The sequence below is a fragment of the Cetorhinus maximus genome, chromosome 3 (assembly GCF_964194155.1).
Source record: "Cetorhinus maximus chromosome 3, sCetMax3.hap1.1, whole genome shotgun sequence".
Lineage (NCBI taxonomy): Eukaryota > Metazoa > Chordata > Chondrichthyes > Lamniformes > Cetorhinidae > Cetorhinus > Cetorhinus maximus.
The window spans coordinates 7,433,260-7,446,351 of NC_135881.1; the positions used below are offsets into that span (position 1 = coordinate 7,433,260).

The 13,092-nt window shown below is 38.9% G+C and overlaps 1 protein-coding gene across 1 annotated transcript in view; it reads right to left on the bottom strand.

Annotated features, from left to right (window-relative positions):
• Positions 1-4,239: 4,239 nt before the first annotated feature.
• The window catches only part of grinaa (glutamate receptor, ionotropic, N-methyl D-aspartate-associated protein 1a (glutamate binding)), a 164,292-nt gene continuing 155,439 nt past the window's right edge, over positions 4,240-13,092 (bottom strand). The window contains exon 8 of the mRNA XM_078536248.1: positions 4,240-6,231. Within this exon, the coding sequence (XP_078392374.1) occupies positions 6,082-6,231 (150 nt within the window). The 3' untranslated portion in view covers positions 4,240-6,081. The remainder of the gene's footprint in view (positions 6,232-13,092) is intronic.

Sequence of the window (13,092 nt, forward strand, 5' to 3'; positions counted from 1 at the left end):
TTATATTTTGTTTTGTAATCCTCTTGTGAAGCACCTTGGAACATTTCATTGTTAAAGGCACTAAATAAACGTTGGTTGTTGCATTTCATTGGCTATAAAGCACTTTGTCGTCCAATGGTCATGAAAAACACTGTATAAATGTAAGACTCTCTTCTCATTTTTGGTTCTATTTATTGGGTACATGCCCAATGATGATTTTCCAGCTTTCTACAAGTCTTTTCCCCTTATTTATGCAGTACATGTTCACTGAAATATAACGACTTTTTTCTTTGCAGACACGCACATCAATAAAATCATCTTCCTTCTGCAATAGGCACCGCCCGACAACTTCAGCTACGTCAATGAAACTGTATGAATTAGCATCAATGCAAGCTTCCTGTACACCACTTATAAGAAAAAGAAAAATGAAACACAGACAACATGCTGAGGTGCTTCACAGGCAAGGAGCTAAAAAGACAAAAATTCACAGCAAATCAAAATGAGGAGACACCATTTTCTACCCTCTGGAAGCCTTGAGGTCATCCAAAACTCTACTACCCATGTCCAAGCCTGTACAGAGTCTCATTCAGCCATCATCCTTGTGCTCACTGGCCTACATTGGCTGACCAACATTTGAATGAGCTTAAATTTAACAGTGGAAGATGGAAGGGTGGCCAGAGAGCATTGGAGTAGAAACACATGCGTTGTTGAAGGTTTCAGCAGAAGACAAGCTGATGCAGGGGTGGAGATAGATGATATTAAGGTGTACGCAAGCAGTCTTGTAATGGGCAGAATATGGGATTCGAATACCAGCTCATGTTCAAGCAGTGCACTAAGAATACAGAGAGTCTGGTTAAACCCCAGACAGTGGCCAGGAAGTGGGGCAGAATTGATGGATGAGAGAATGGAGCTAGTATCGAGACCAAAGATAATGGCTTTTATCTCCCAAATGTTGAATTGGAAAAAATTTCAACTGATCCAGGATGGAATATTGGTCAAGCAGCCTGACAACACTAGGGCATTGGAAGGGATGTTTGTGGAGCTCCCTCCTCCACTGAGTTATTTAATCACCCACCACTATTCACAAATGGATGTCGCAGGAATGCAGAGCTTTGATCTGATCTGTTGTTCTGGGATCACTTAGTTTTGTCTATTGCATGCTGCTTCCGCTGTTTAGCATAATGTAGCCAGTTCTGTGTTGCAGCTTCACCAGGTTGGCACCTCCTTTTTAGGTATGCCTGGTGTGAAATCATAGCAAAGGTTAATACAAGTACTGTTGTATTCCAAGTTTTTTTTTCCATAAAGGAAATCAAGTAGCAGCTTAATAGGTGAATTAATAACTACAGGAAGTAAAATTTCCAACAGAAGCAAGACTACAGATTTAATGAACTGTAAGTACACAAGATTCAATTTTAAATAAAAACAGAAAATGTTGTAAAAACTCAGCAGGCTCTGAAGGGTCATATCGACCCAAAATGTTAGCCCTGTTTTTCCCTGCTGTCAGACCCGAGTTTTTCCAGCACTTTCTGTTTCTATTTCAGATTTCCAGCATCCGCAGTATTTTGCTCTTATCCAAGATTCTCCTGGCTGCAAAAATCAGCAATGTTCAAAATTAACTGCAAAACCCAACACAAAAATTGAGATTTCCACAGTTGGTTCAAAACCTGTAGTTTTCAAAGGATGAAACTGCTACAGTGCATGAAAACTTTATTTAAATTTGTTTAATTACTGCAACGTAGCATCATTTAATATAGCAATACAGAACATATCTGAAGTCAAAAGTGCACTTAACTACAAACCTCTAGCAACCACATTGAATTTCATTAGGTCAGCATTTAATTTGTTAATGGTAAGTACTGAGTTTAGAAAATTGAATGGTTCGAATGGATTTGATGCTTATTATAGCCAATTTAATACATGGGGGTTAACATGGTCAACTTCTTTCCTCGGTGCAAAGCTCACGTCAAACTAAGAATACATCAAAAGTTCACTCTCTGACCCAACAATCTACATGAGAACATGATAGAAAATACAGGTGCTCCACAAAAAAATATTTAACAGTGCTAAATTTATTCCAGAAGAAACTTTACTTGTTAGCCTGTTTTAAAAAGTTATTTTAAAATAATCCAAAAGTCACATTAAACAGGTTTGAAGATCATGCAAAAAGGATTTGTGGTAATAAGTATTGACAATCTTATAAATACTATACATTTAGCATCTGTTTAGTTGAAAATTGCATAACTGAATATAAACAAAGTCCAGAAAATCTGAAAACATCTGCTAAAAGCTGTACAAGAGTTCTTCTGTCTTGTTTTTAAAGACAAGTCAAATCCTTTCAATATGTGAAATAGAGAAAATAGCATGCATGTTAATAATTGCCTAACTCAATATACTAAGAATGCTGAGAGATCAAATTAGCAACCAATCTGGATTAAACGGACCACTGTAAATAAGAATCAGTTTGAGGCAAATGAAAATTCATCTGTTGCCAGAATCGCTCAACACACCTGAAATGTGTTCCATCATTTTGCAAAGACATTATGAAATGAGACCTCTAGAATGAACAGGTTCAGGAATTGAGATGATTCTGTAAATTACGTTCAAGATTTCCTTATTTTATGAACTGCAAATTTTTTTTGGAACATGTTTTGTTCATTTTTTTGTACCATTTTTCACCACTGTTTCAAGGTAACCTGAAAGAGCACATAGGTAGAACACTTTCCCAGTTGGAGAGTAAATGTCAGCATTATATTCTACCAGATAAAGTTAAACAGGATATTGGCAAAGAAAAGCTCCCCCTCTCAATGATGCAATCCCAAACCTTACAAGGACAACATTTGTCATAGTAGTGACATATTTTCCTTTACGCCACCAAACATCTCACAGGCTCACTCAGAACTTGGCTAAGATTTCACAAAATTCAAAGCCAGAAGAGGCGGCACAAATCCCATTCTTCCAGGGAGAATTGGAGCCAAGGACTCAGAAGTGAAAAGGAAAATGTGCTAACTCACTACACCTTAAAACAAAAATCTCTATACATTGGGCTTTGTTGAATGAGAATATCAACAATACCTTAAGCAAGAGAGATTTTGTTGGATTCCCAGATGTTAAATATTTCAAATCTACATTTCTAGCATTTACTTGGCCTCATTGAGTAGATTATAACCAGGCTGTTCATGTCAAATACATAATTCCACAATGAAGGATTAAGGGCAAGTAGAATTATAATCACACCAACTCTGGCAGTGCTTCTGTATATCTACAAAAGTTCACAAATTCACACTAACGGAGAGCAAAATTATTTTGGGATGAGAAAAATGAACAGAAAAATGCAATTTTAATTTGAACTTGGTCAGTGTTTAACTTCGGATGTTCGCCAGTTGTCATTAGCCTGCCCTACTAGTTAGGGATGGTTCGTGGCAATGCACAATAGCTCAATGGGTTAAATTTCTTTTCTCATCTCTCTTTTTCTTGACTTTTAAAAGGATGAGATGAAGGATAAGTTGATTAGGTGAGATACAGGCAGGAGCAGGCTTATGTAGAGAATAAGCATTAGTTAGCTAAATCGCCTGTTTGTGAGATATATTTAAAAAATAAGGGCTGTGCATAATTTGGCCCATAGTCTTAAATTAAGCTATCATAGTGATATTTATAGTATCTTCCAGCACTGCTATGGTAAAAGACTAAAACCATGGCATGAAGGCAAGGCTGTAGTGCATGCTAATTCCAAACTGGTAGCCTGGAAATGTTAGTGAGCCTTCAGGTCAACAGGATAAATTGATGAAACAAATAGAGTGAACAGTTTAAAGTCTTAATTTTCATTCAATGCCTCATGTCCTTTGAATATAGTTTTTCTTAATGCTCATTTTCAAAAATTAAAGCAAATTGTTTTTTTAAAAACAAATATTTGCCTGGAGGTAGGATCTTTGTTTTTGTGTGTCAAGATATAATACCCCAAAGCGGAATGTGAAGTGCAGTTCTCAAAATTAAAAACATAGTATGCATCCTTGTCCTTAACTTATATCCCCATCGAGATCAAACTGTTTCTTGCAAGTTTCTATGAATGGTTTATACTGCATATTAGAAATAAATACCTAGAATGGACATGAGAAATAAATATCTAAACCTCAACCTGTTCAAATACTACAGCAGACTTCTCCAAACACCATTACATCAAAAAATTAGTTTTACTCATGCATTTTTGAACAGTTGTACAAGTTCTGGGTTCACAGTCAAAACATTTTAGAAATTTAAACACACTTATAGTCTTCTTGCTTTTATTTGATAACAAATTACTTTCTTGAAATGTGAATCGTTTGGACCAGCCTCCTTCATAGCACTTAATTTTAAGCAAATCGCATTCTTATTAACTCATGTTTTTTAAAGCATTTACAGAATTTTCCCATCTATGTACATGAAAACCTGAATCTTTCAATTAAGTCATTCCTGATACATGGTCCCATGACTGATCGCACTAATGCAGTTAAAGTGGATACAAAAATGTACATTACAGTTAATTCTACATGATAAATTTCACTGGAGGAGTTAGGTACATCACAAAACAGTAACATTTATTGTGGTTTCCCTTCTTATTCCACCAACCTCAAATATGATTAGCAAATCCTAATTTCTTAGGTGGTTTCTGATGGCCCAAACTTGGTTTATAAATGGGCAAAGGACTGGACAATAGTTTGATCTGAGGTCTTAAAACGTTAGATAACAAAACTTATTTATTGATGACTGCACTAAAGACTAACAAAAATATTTTAAATAATCTAACAAACATTAGGTTCTGTTGACTTCCAAGTAGAGTAAGCTAAAAGCTGGAAAACATTCAGAAATAAGAGTACCTGTAATATGAATTCCAAAAAGCTTACTCTCTTTGATCCAATACTTAATAAATACTATGGTAGGGAAGGAAAAGCATCATACCACAAACTTCTTCATACATATACATGTGTCATAAATCGATAAAGGGTTAAAATACAATGCAATCCTTGGTCAGTTACAGCGCCACTAAGCAGCTCTAGGTACTTTCCTCAAAAATGCAGGTTCTACTCTCAGAACACATTCCTAAGGCAGCCTGTCGAACAGCCAGTTTCATTTACAAATCAAAACAAAAATAAACCACTGTGGGACTTCCCTTCATTTGGGTTGAAATCCAACTTGCAGTTTTAGAAGCAAATCCAAAGCTCTGCACACTAGCAAAATGAACCTACTTCTATTAGAAAAAGATGAATTATTTTATCTTAAATTCAGCAACTGAATATTGACTTAATTTGAGAATAAAGGCTGGTTCCCACTAGATTTAAACAATATAGACACAGTCAGTCATTCAAAACAAATGCTGCTTCCTCTCCTTAACCCTCCTCCCCAATCCCCTCCTCCAATTTTAGTTTATTTTCAATTTTTTGATGTATAGATGGCCTGTACAGGCAACAAGATTGGTACATTAAAAGCTACAAGTTTTCCTAACTTAAATCAAGTTATACGGTAATTCACAATGTTATACATTTAACATTTAGTAGGTTAATTTAATTTCACTGATTTGCAAACTGTATGTGCGCTATTCAGGTTCACTTGAGATTAAACATATCCAGAAATAGAATTTAGTACGCTTACAGACTTAGTTGATTCAGTTGGTTTAAACAACTTCAGGTGGCTTAAATTCAGAAGCAAAATACCTCAATTTATAATTTTCTCAATAAAGTGTACAAGTGGTTTAGTGTACAAGTGGTTTTTTGCAGCAGTGTCAATCTTACTCCTCCACAAAGAAATTTCCAAATATTTTTAAATTAACTATGTGATTAATCTTCTGCTTTGGAAAGGTGAACCCTAAACTCACTGGAGAATACAAGTAAAAGGGAATACCAAATGATGAACCTGCTGCAAGAAGCAACTGATAGCAAATGCACTGATGGCCACGGTGAAGCTGTTACATTCACATTTGCCCATCCATGCAAACATGCTTATTCACAGGAGTGGCATTACAACTGTACCAGTCGAAAGGAATATTCCTTAATCTAGACTACACAAAGGAGAAGATGGCTTCAGGTTAGTCCTTCACTGTGCAAGGAGCACATTTCCTTGTCTGCTGACTTCTCACTCTCTGGAGCTCCCAATGATGGTCATAAGGAACATAAAGATATTGATAATATCAGTATAAAGGTTGAGAGCTGCAAAAACGTATTCCTCTGGACTGATAACCAGCTGTTTGTTCCCCAGGATCATCTGTGTGTCAATGGCCAAAAACTGCAGAAGAAGAATTAAGAGCAATTAGTTTGGACAGCTCATCTCCTTTAAAATGTTTATTCGCTAATCTGTAAAATTAGCCAATGCAAGTTTCTACTGAACTCTCCAGACTATAATGACCTAGACTGTGGTGTGCAGAGCATGAATTCAAAATTTGCAGATATGAAGATTGGAAGCATTGTCAAGCGTGATAGGGATAGTCTTGAACTTCAAAACGACAAACACATATTGGTGGATTGGGCAGACAAGTGGCAGACAAAATTCAATGCAGAGAAGTGTGAGGTGATTCATTTTGGCAGGAAGAATGTGGAGAGACAATATAAAATAAAGGGAGAAGCTCTAAAGGAGGTCCTCTAAAAGGGTGTATTTATACATAAGTCATTGAAGGTGGCAGGGCATGTTGAGTGAGCAGTTAATAAAGCATATAGTATCCTAGGCTTTATTAATAGGGGCATGGAGTACAAGAGTAAGGAGGTCATGTTGAACTTGTATAAGACACTAGTTAGGCCTCATCTGGAGTACTGCGTCCAGTTCTGGGCGCCATACTTGAGGGAGGATGTGAAGGCCTTGGGGAGAGTACAGAGGAGATTCACAAGAATGATTCCAGGGATAGTAGATTGGAGAGGTTGGGTCCATTTTCCTTGGGGTAAAGAAGGCCGAGAGGAGACTTGATAGAGGTATTCAGGATCCTGAGGGGTATGCACAGGGTAAATAGTGAGAAACTGTTCCCACTAAAGACAGCATCAAAAACTAAAGGGCATAGATTCAAAATAATGGGCAAAAAGGGTAAAAGTGGTGTGAGGAAGTTTTTTCACCCAGAAGGTGGTTGGAGTCTGGAACAAACTTCCTGAAAGGGTGGTGGAGGCAGGTTTGATCAAGGTATTCAAAAAGGGAATTGGATTGCTACCTGAACAAAGAGAGAATGTGCAAGGTTATGGGGATAAGGCAGGGGAGTGGGACTAGGTAGAATGCTCTTTCAGCGAGCCAGTGCAGACTTGATGGGCTGAATGGCCTCCTTCAGCACTGTAAAGATTCTGTGAATGGCCCATTGAATAGTGTATACACTTTAGCTGAAGATGGTGTTTGTTCAAAATAGGACTGATGATTACCTAAACCTTTCACTTTGTGCCAAGCTTTGCTGGGTTTAGCAGTTGGACACATTAAATTATTCTAAGCACACTTCATGCTTCATATGAATTCACTCTCCTACTCAAGTGGTGTGAGAGAAAATCAGCAAGTGTTGTGGAAAAGGAAAATAAGGAGGTTTTCTATAGGTATATTAGTAGTATGATATGGTTAGTAGCAGGGTAGGATAGAGCTTCTAAGACAAGGAAGGAAGGAAGCAAGTGCTGGAATACAAGGTAATTGCAAAAATATGTCTTTTGCCTTAGTTTTGACAAAAGATTGCATTGCTTGAGTATAGTGCAGTGCAAGTTAATATTCAGAGAAAATTAAAGGTAAGATTAAAGAAACAACTCAGACTTAACATGGAAAATCACTGGAATCTGTTTACATCAGAGCAACTAAGGAAGAAATAGCAGAATGCACTGCCTGGAAGTGTGGTGGAGGCAGGTTCAATCGAGCCATTCAAGAGGACATTAGATGATTATTTGAATAGACTGCAATTTTTCAAAATTCTGTGGGAAGGGAAACTACAAAAAAAACTCCAATCTCTAATGCTAGTGGACCTAGATAACAAGTGAGGTTTTAGTAGCAGGGCTAGTCTGCTTTGTTCTATGTACAGGCCAGTACATTTCCAATTAAAAAAATGAAGTACTGAAATGTTGAATTGAAGGTTACCCTTGTAACACCAGCCAATTAAATTACAGATTAAATTATATGTGTTAACAATTTTCTGATAAGCATAATGGCTTTGGAAATACCTAGAATCTAAATGCCGAGACACAGTGTGGCTGCTCCTGGTCTATCAACTCTCCTAGCTTCACAAGGACATAGGAGAAAGGAGGCATTTTTCTGATACCTATCACCGAATTTTAATGGCACAGGAGGCCATTTGGCCCATCATGTCTGCACCAGCTCTCCAAATGAGCATTATGACCTAGTGCCATTGCCCTGCCTTTTCCCCATACCCTTGCACATTAGATGATTATTTTAATAGAAACAATGTCCTCTTGAATGGCTCGATTGAACCTGCCTCCACCACGATTCCAGGCAGTGCATTCCAGACCCGAACCATTCGCTGTGTGAACAAGTTTTTCTCACGTCACATTTGCTTCTTTTACAAATCACTTTAAATCTGTGCCCTCTTGTTCTTGATCCTTTTACGAGTGGGAACAGCTTCTCCCCATCTACTCTGTCCAGCCCCCTCATGATTTTGAGCATCTCTATCAAATCTCCTCTCAGCCTTCTTCTCTCCAAGGAGAACAGTCCCAACCTCTCCAATCTATCCTCATAGCTGAAGTCTCTCATCTCTGGAACCATTCTTGTAAACCTCTTCTGCACTCTCTCCAGTGTGTTCACATCCTCCCTATAATATGGTGCCCAGAACTGTACACAATACCCCAGCTGAGGTCTAACCAATGTCTTATATAAATTTAGCATAACCTCCTTGCTCTTGTACTCTATGCCCCTATTAATAAAGCCCAGGATAGAATCTCTCAGAATCACAGTGCAGAAGAGGCCCTTCGGCCCATCGAGTCTGCACCGACACGTGAGAAACACCCGACCTACCTACCTAATCCCATTTACCAGCACTTGACCCATAGCCTTGAATGTTATGACGTGCCAAGTGCTCATCCAGGTACTTCTTAAAGGATGTGAGGCAACCCGCCTCCACCACCCTCCCAGGCAGCGCATTCCAGACCATCTACACCCTCTGGGTAAAAAAGTTATTCCTCACATCCCCCCTAAACCTCCTGCCCCTTACCTTGAACTTATGCCCCCTTGTGAATGACCCTTCAACTAAGGGAACAGCTGCTCCCTATCCACCCTGTCCATGTCCCTCAATCTTGTACACCTCGATCTGGTCGCCCCTCAGTCTTCTCTGCTCCAACGAAAACAACCCAAGTCTATCCAACCTCTATTCATAACTTAAATATTTCATCCCAGGCAACATCCTGGTGAATCTCCTCTGCACCCCCTCCAGTGCAATCACATCCTTCCTATAATGTGGCGACCAGAACTGCACACAGTACTCCAGCTGTGGCCTCACCAAGGTTCTATACAACTCCAACATGACCTCCCTACTTTTGTAATCTATGCCTCGATTGATAAAGGCAAGTGTCCCATATGCCTTTTTCACCACCTCACTAACATGCCCCTCCGCCTTCAGAGATCTATGGACACACACGCCAAGGTCCCTTTGTTCCTCAGAACTTCCTAGTGCCATGCCGTTCATTGAATACTTCTTTGTCAAATTACTCCTTCCAAAGTGTATCACCTCACACTTTTCAGGGTTAAATTCCATCTGCCACTTATCTGCCCATTTGACCATCCCATCTATATCTTCCTGTAGCCCAAGACAACCTCACTGTTAACCACCCGGCCAATCTTTGTGTCATCCGCAAACTTACTAATCCTACCCCCCACATAGTCATCTATGTCGTTTTAACAAATGACAAATAATAGGGGACCCAGCACATATCCCTGTGGTACGCCACTGGACACTGGCTTCCAGCATCCTTCTGTCATCACCCTCTGCCTCCTACAACTAAGCCAATTTTGAATCCATATTATCAAATTACCCTGTATTCCATGTGCATTTGCCTTCTTTATAAGTCTCCCATGTGGGACCTTGTCAAAGGCTTCGCTGAAATCCATATAAACTACATCAACTGCACTACCCTCATCTACACACCTGGTCACCTCCTCAAAAAATTCAATCAAATTTGTTCGGCATGACCTTCTTCTGACAAAGCCATGCTGAGTATCCCTGATCAAACGTTGCCTCTCCAAGTGGAGATAGATACTCTCCTTCAGAAATTTCTCCAATAGTTTCCCTACCACTGACGTGAGACTCACTGGCCTGTAGTTCCCTGGCTTATCTCTACAACCCTTCTTAAATAGCGGAACCACATTAGCTGTTCTCCAGTCCTCTGGCACCTCCCCCGTGGCCAGAGAGGAATTAAAAATTTAGGTCAGAGTCCCTGCGATCTCCTCCCTTGCCTCCCTCAGCAGTCTGGGACACATCATCCGGACCTGGAGATTTGTCCACTTTTAAGCCTGATAACACCTCCATAAAGCATACTATATGCTTTATTAACTGCTCTCTCCACCTGTCCTGCCACCTTCAATGATCTATGCACATATACACCCAAGTTTTTCCTGCTCCTGCACCCCCTTCAAAATTTCATCCTTTATTTGTGCCATTATGTCAAGATGATGTGATATACAATACATTTCTTCTTGTAAGTTTATGTCCATAAGTATTGCCTGGCAGTCGAATTAATTGGGAAACCATACGTTTTTGCTATTGGTTTAGGAGTTTATAGTTTCAACTAGTTCCCACCATTTAATTATGGGAAATTACTGCAGCATTCTTAGGTATATAAACTTACAAGGTCACCTATGGATGGAATATAACAGTGGATAAAAAAAGGATTCAGTTCTTCAATTAGATTGAAGGTCTTGTCAGCTCATGGGTTTTCCCAGTATGTTTTCTATAAATTTCCACTGGTATAATGTTGTGGCTGGCAGGTGTATCAATAATCACATAGGCTGGTTTTTTACACCTTAGCTGGCGGCCTTTTTGCCCCCAGGACAAGAAAGTTGACAGCTTTAGTCAAGGTGGAATATCTTCAGGTGCATTTATTTTGCAATATTTTTGTTGGTCTTCACAGTAGAAGACACAAGTTATATGCAAGAAATATAGAGTGTAACCTAGGGGCTAATAATTAATAAAGGTAATTAATATCAGCAAAGGAAAAAAAATACTGGAGGAATTCAAGGGACCAAAATCCAACAAATTCCCAGAACCTGATGTACTACATCCTAAGGTTCTAAAAGAGATAGCTGCAGAGATAGTGGATGCTCTGGCTATGTTTTCCAAAATTCCAAAATAGTCCCTGCAGATTGAAAGTTAGCAAATATATCACCGCTATTCAAGGAGAGAAAAATAAAAAGTGAACTACAGGCCAGTTAGCCTGACAGTCATTAGGAACGTGCTGGAATCTATAGTTAAGGAAGTCTTAACAATGCACTTAGAAAAGCATAGTAGGACTGGAACAAGTCAACATGGTTTTACAAAAGGGAAATACTGTTTGACAACTGTATTGAGAGTTTTTTGAAAATGTAACTGGTGCGATAGATAAAAGGTAGAAACTTAGTACACTTGGATTTTCAAAAGGCATTCAATAAGGTGCCACATAAGATAACGAACGGGCTCATCGAGTTGGGGGTGATATATTAGCATGGATAGAGGATTGATTAATGGACAGGAAGCAGAGAATAGGCATAAATGGGGCATTTTCAAGTTGGCAGGCTGTGACAAATGGAGTGTCACAAGGATCAGCGTAGGGCCTCGTCTATTTATCTATATTAATTACTTAGACAGTAATCAATCTCAGTTTGTCAATCATACGAAGCTAGGTGGGAATGCAAGCTGTGAGGAGGACACAAAGAGACTGCATGAAGAGATGGACATGTTAAGTGAATTGTCAACAAAGTGGCAAATGGAATATGATGTGGACAAGTGTAAATTATTTATTTTGGTCCTAAGGAAAAAAGCAGAATAGAGAATTCTCTTTAAACAACAACATTTACAAGGAACACAGTTAGCATGCAGCTACAGCGAGCAATTAGGAAACCAAATGGTATGTTGGCTTTTATTGCAAAGGATTGGAGTACAAACATAGGAAATCTCACTATAATATACAGGGCTTTGGGGAGACCAATACCTGTGTGCAATTTTGGTCTTCATGTTAAGGATATACTTGCACTGGAGGCAGTACAGCAAAGGTTCACTAGACAGGACAACCATTTCATCCTAGGGACCAATAGGTAACCTCAACCCCACATTCCTGCCTACCCCCGATTAGCCTTTCACCACCTTGTAGTGACCAGATAATCCATTTATAGTGGTAGTGGTTGAGGGGACCAGGCTAAGTAAATTGGGTCCATATTCTCTGGAGTTTAGAAGAATGAGAGAAGATCTCATTAAAACATTCAAGATGATGAAGAGGCTTGTCAGGGTAGACACAGTCCTTGTTTCACCTGGCTGAGGAATCTAGAACAAGCGGGCACAGTTTCAGGAAAAGGGGCCAATCGTTTAGGAATGAGGTGAGGAGAAATTTTTGGAATTCTCTACCCCAGATGGTTGTGTATACACCATCACTGAATATACTTAAGGCTGAGATAGGCAGACTTTTGGTTGTTCGGGGAATCGAGGGATATGGGAAATGGGCAGAGAAGTAGAGCTGAAGCCATGATCATATTAAATGGTGAAGCAGGTTTGACGGTCTTCTCCTGCTCCTATTTCTTGTTATGTTCTTATCCCAGATTTAGTAACTACCAATCTGGTCAGCCTGCAGACATATATGAAAGATCATAGACAGTATTTGTAGTAAAATTTTTCATGCTAAGTGAATGGTCACTTTTTATAGAATTTCTTTTATTGCAAATATTTTGTGCAGGTTTCAACACAAATATATTACTGCGGAATCTACATTTTAAAAGTAAAGCATGAATTTCAGACTAAATGTATGTGTAGTGTTCTACTAAAGGTCTTGAATCAAAATCAGAAATCTAAGTGGGCCGTTTAAATATAATTTATCAACTTCAAACATTTTTTTTGAAGTGTACTGTAGGCATGCTTTCAATACCTGACATAGACACTTCCTTTATACTTCACTGACACCAAACATCCCTCACATTGATGTATTTTTGCATGTCCTTTGGCCAAAT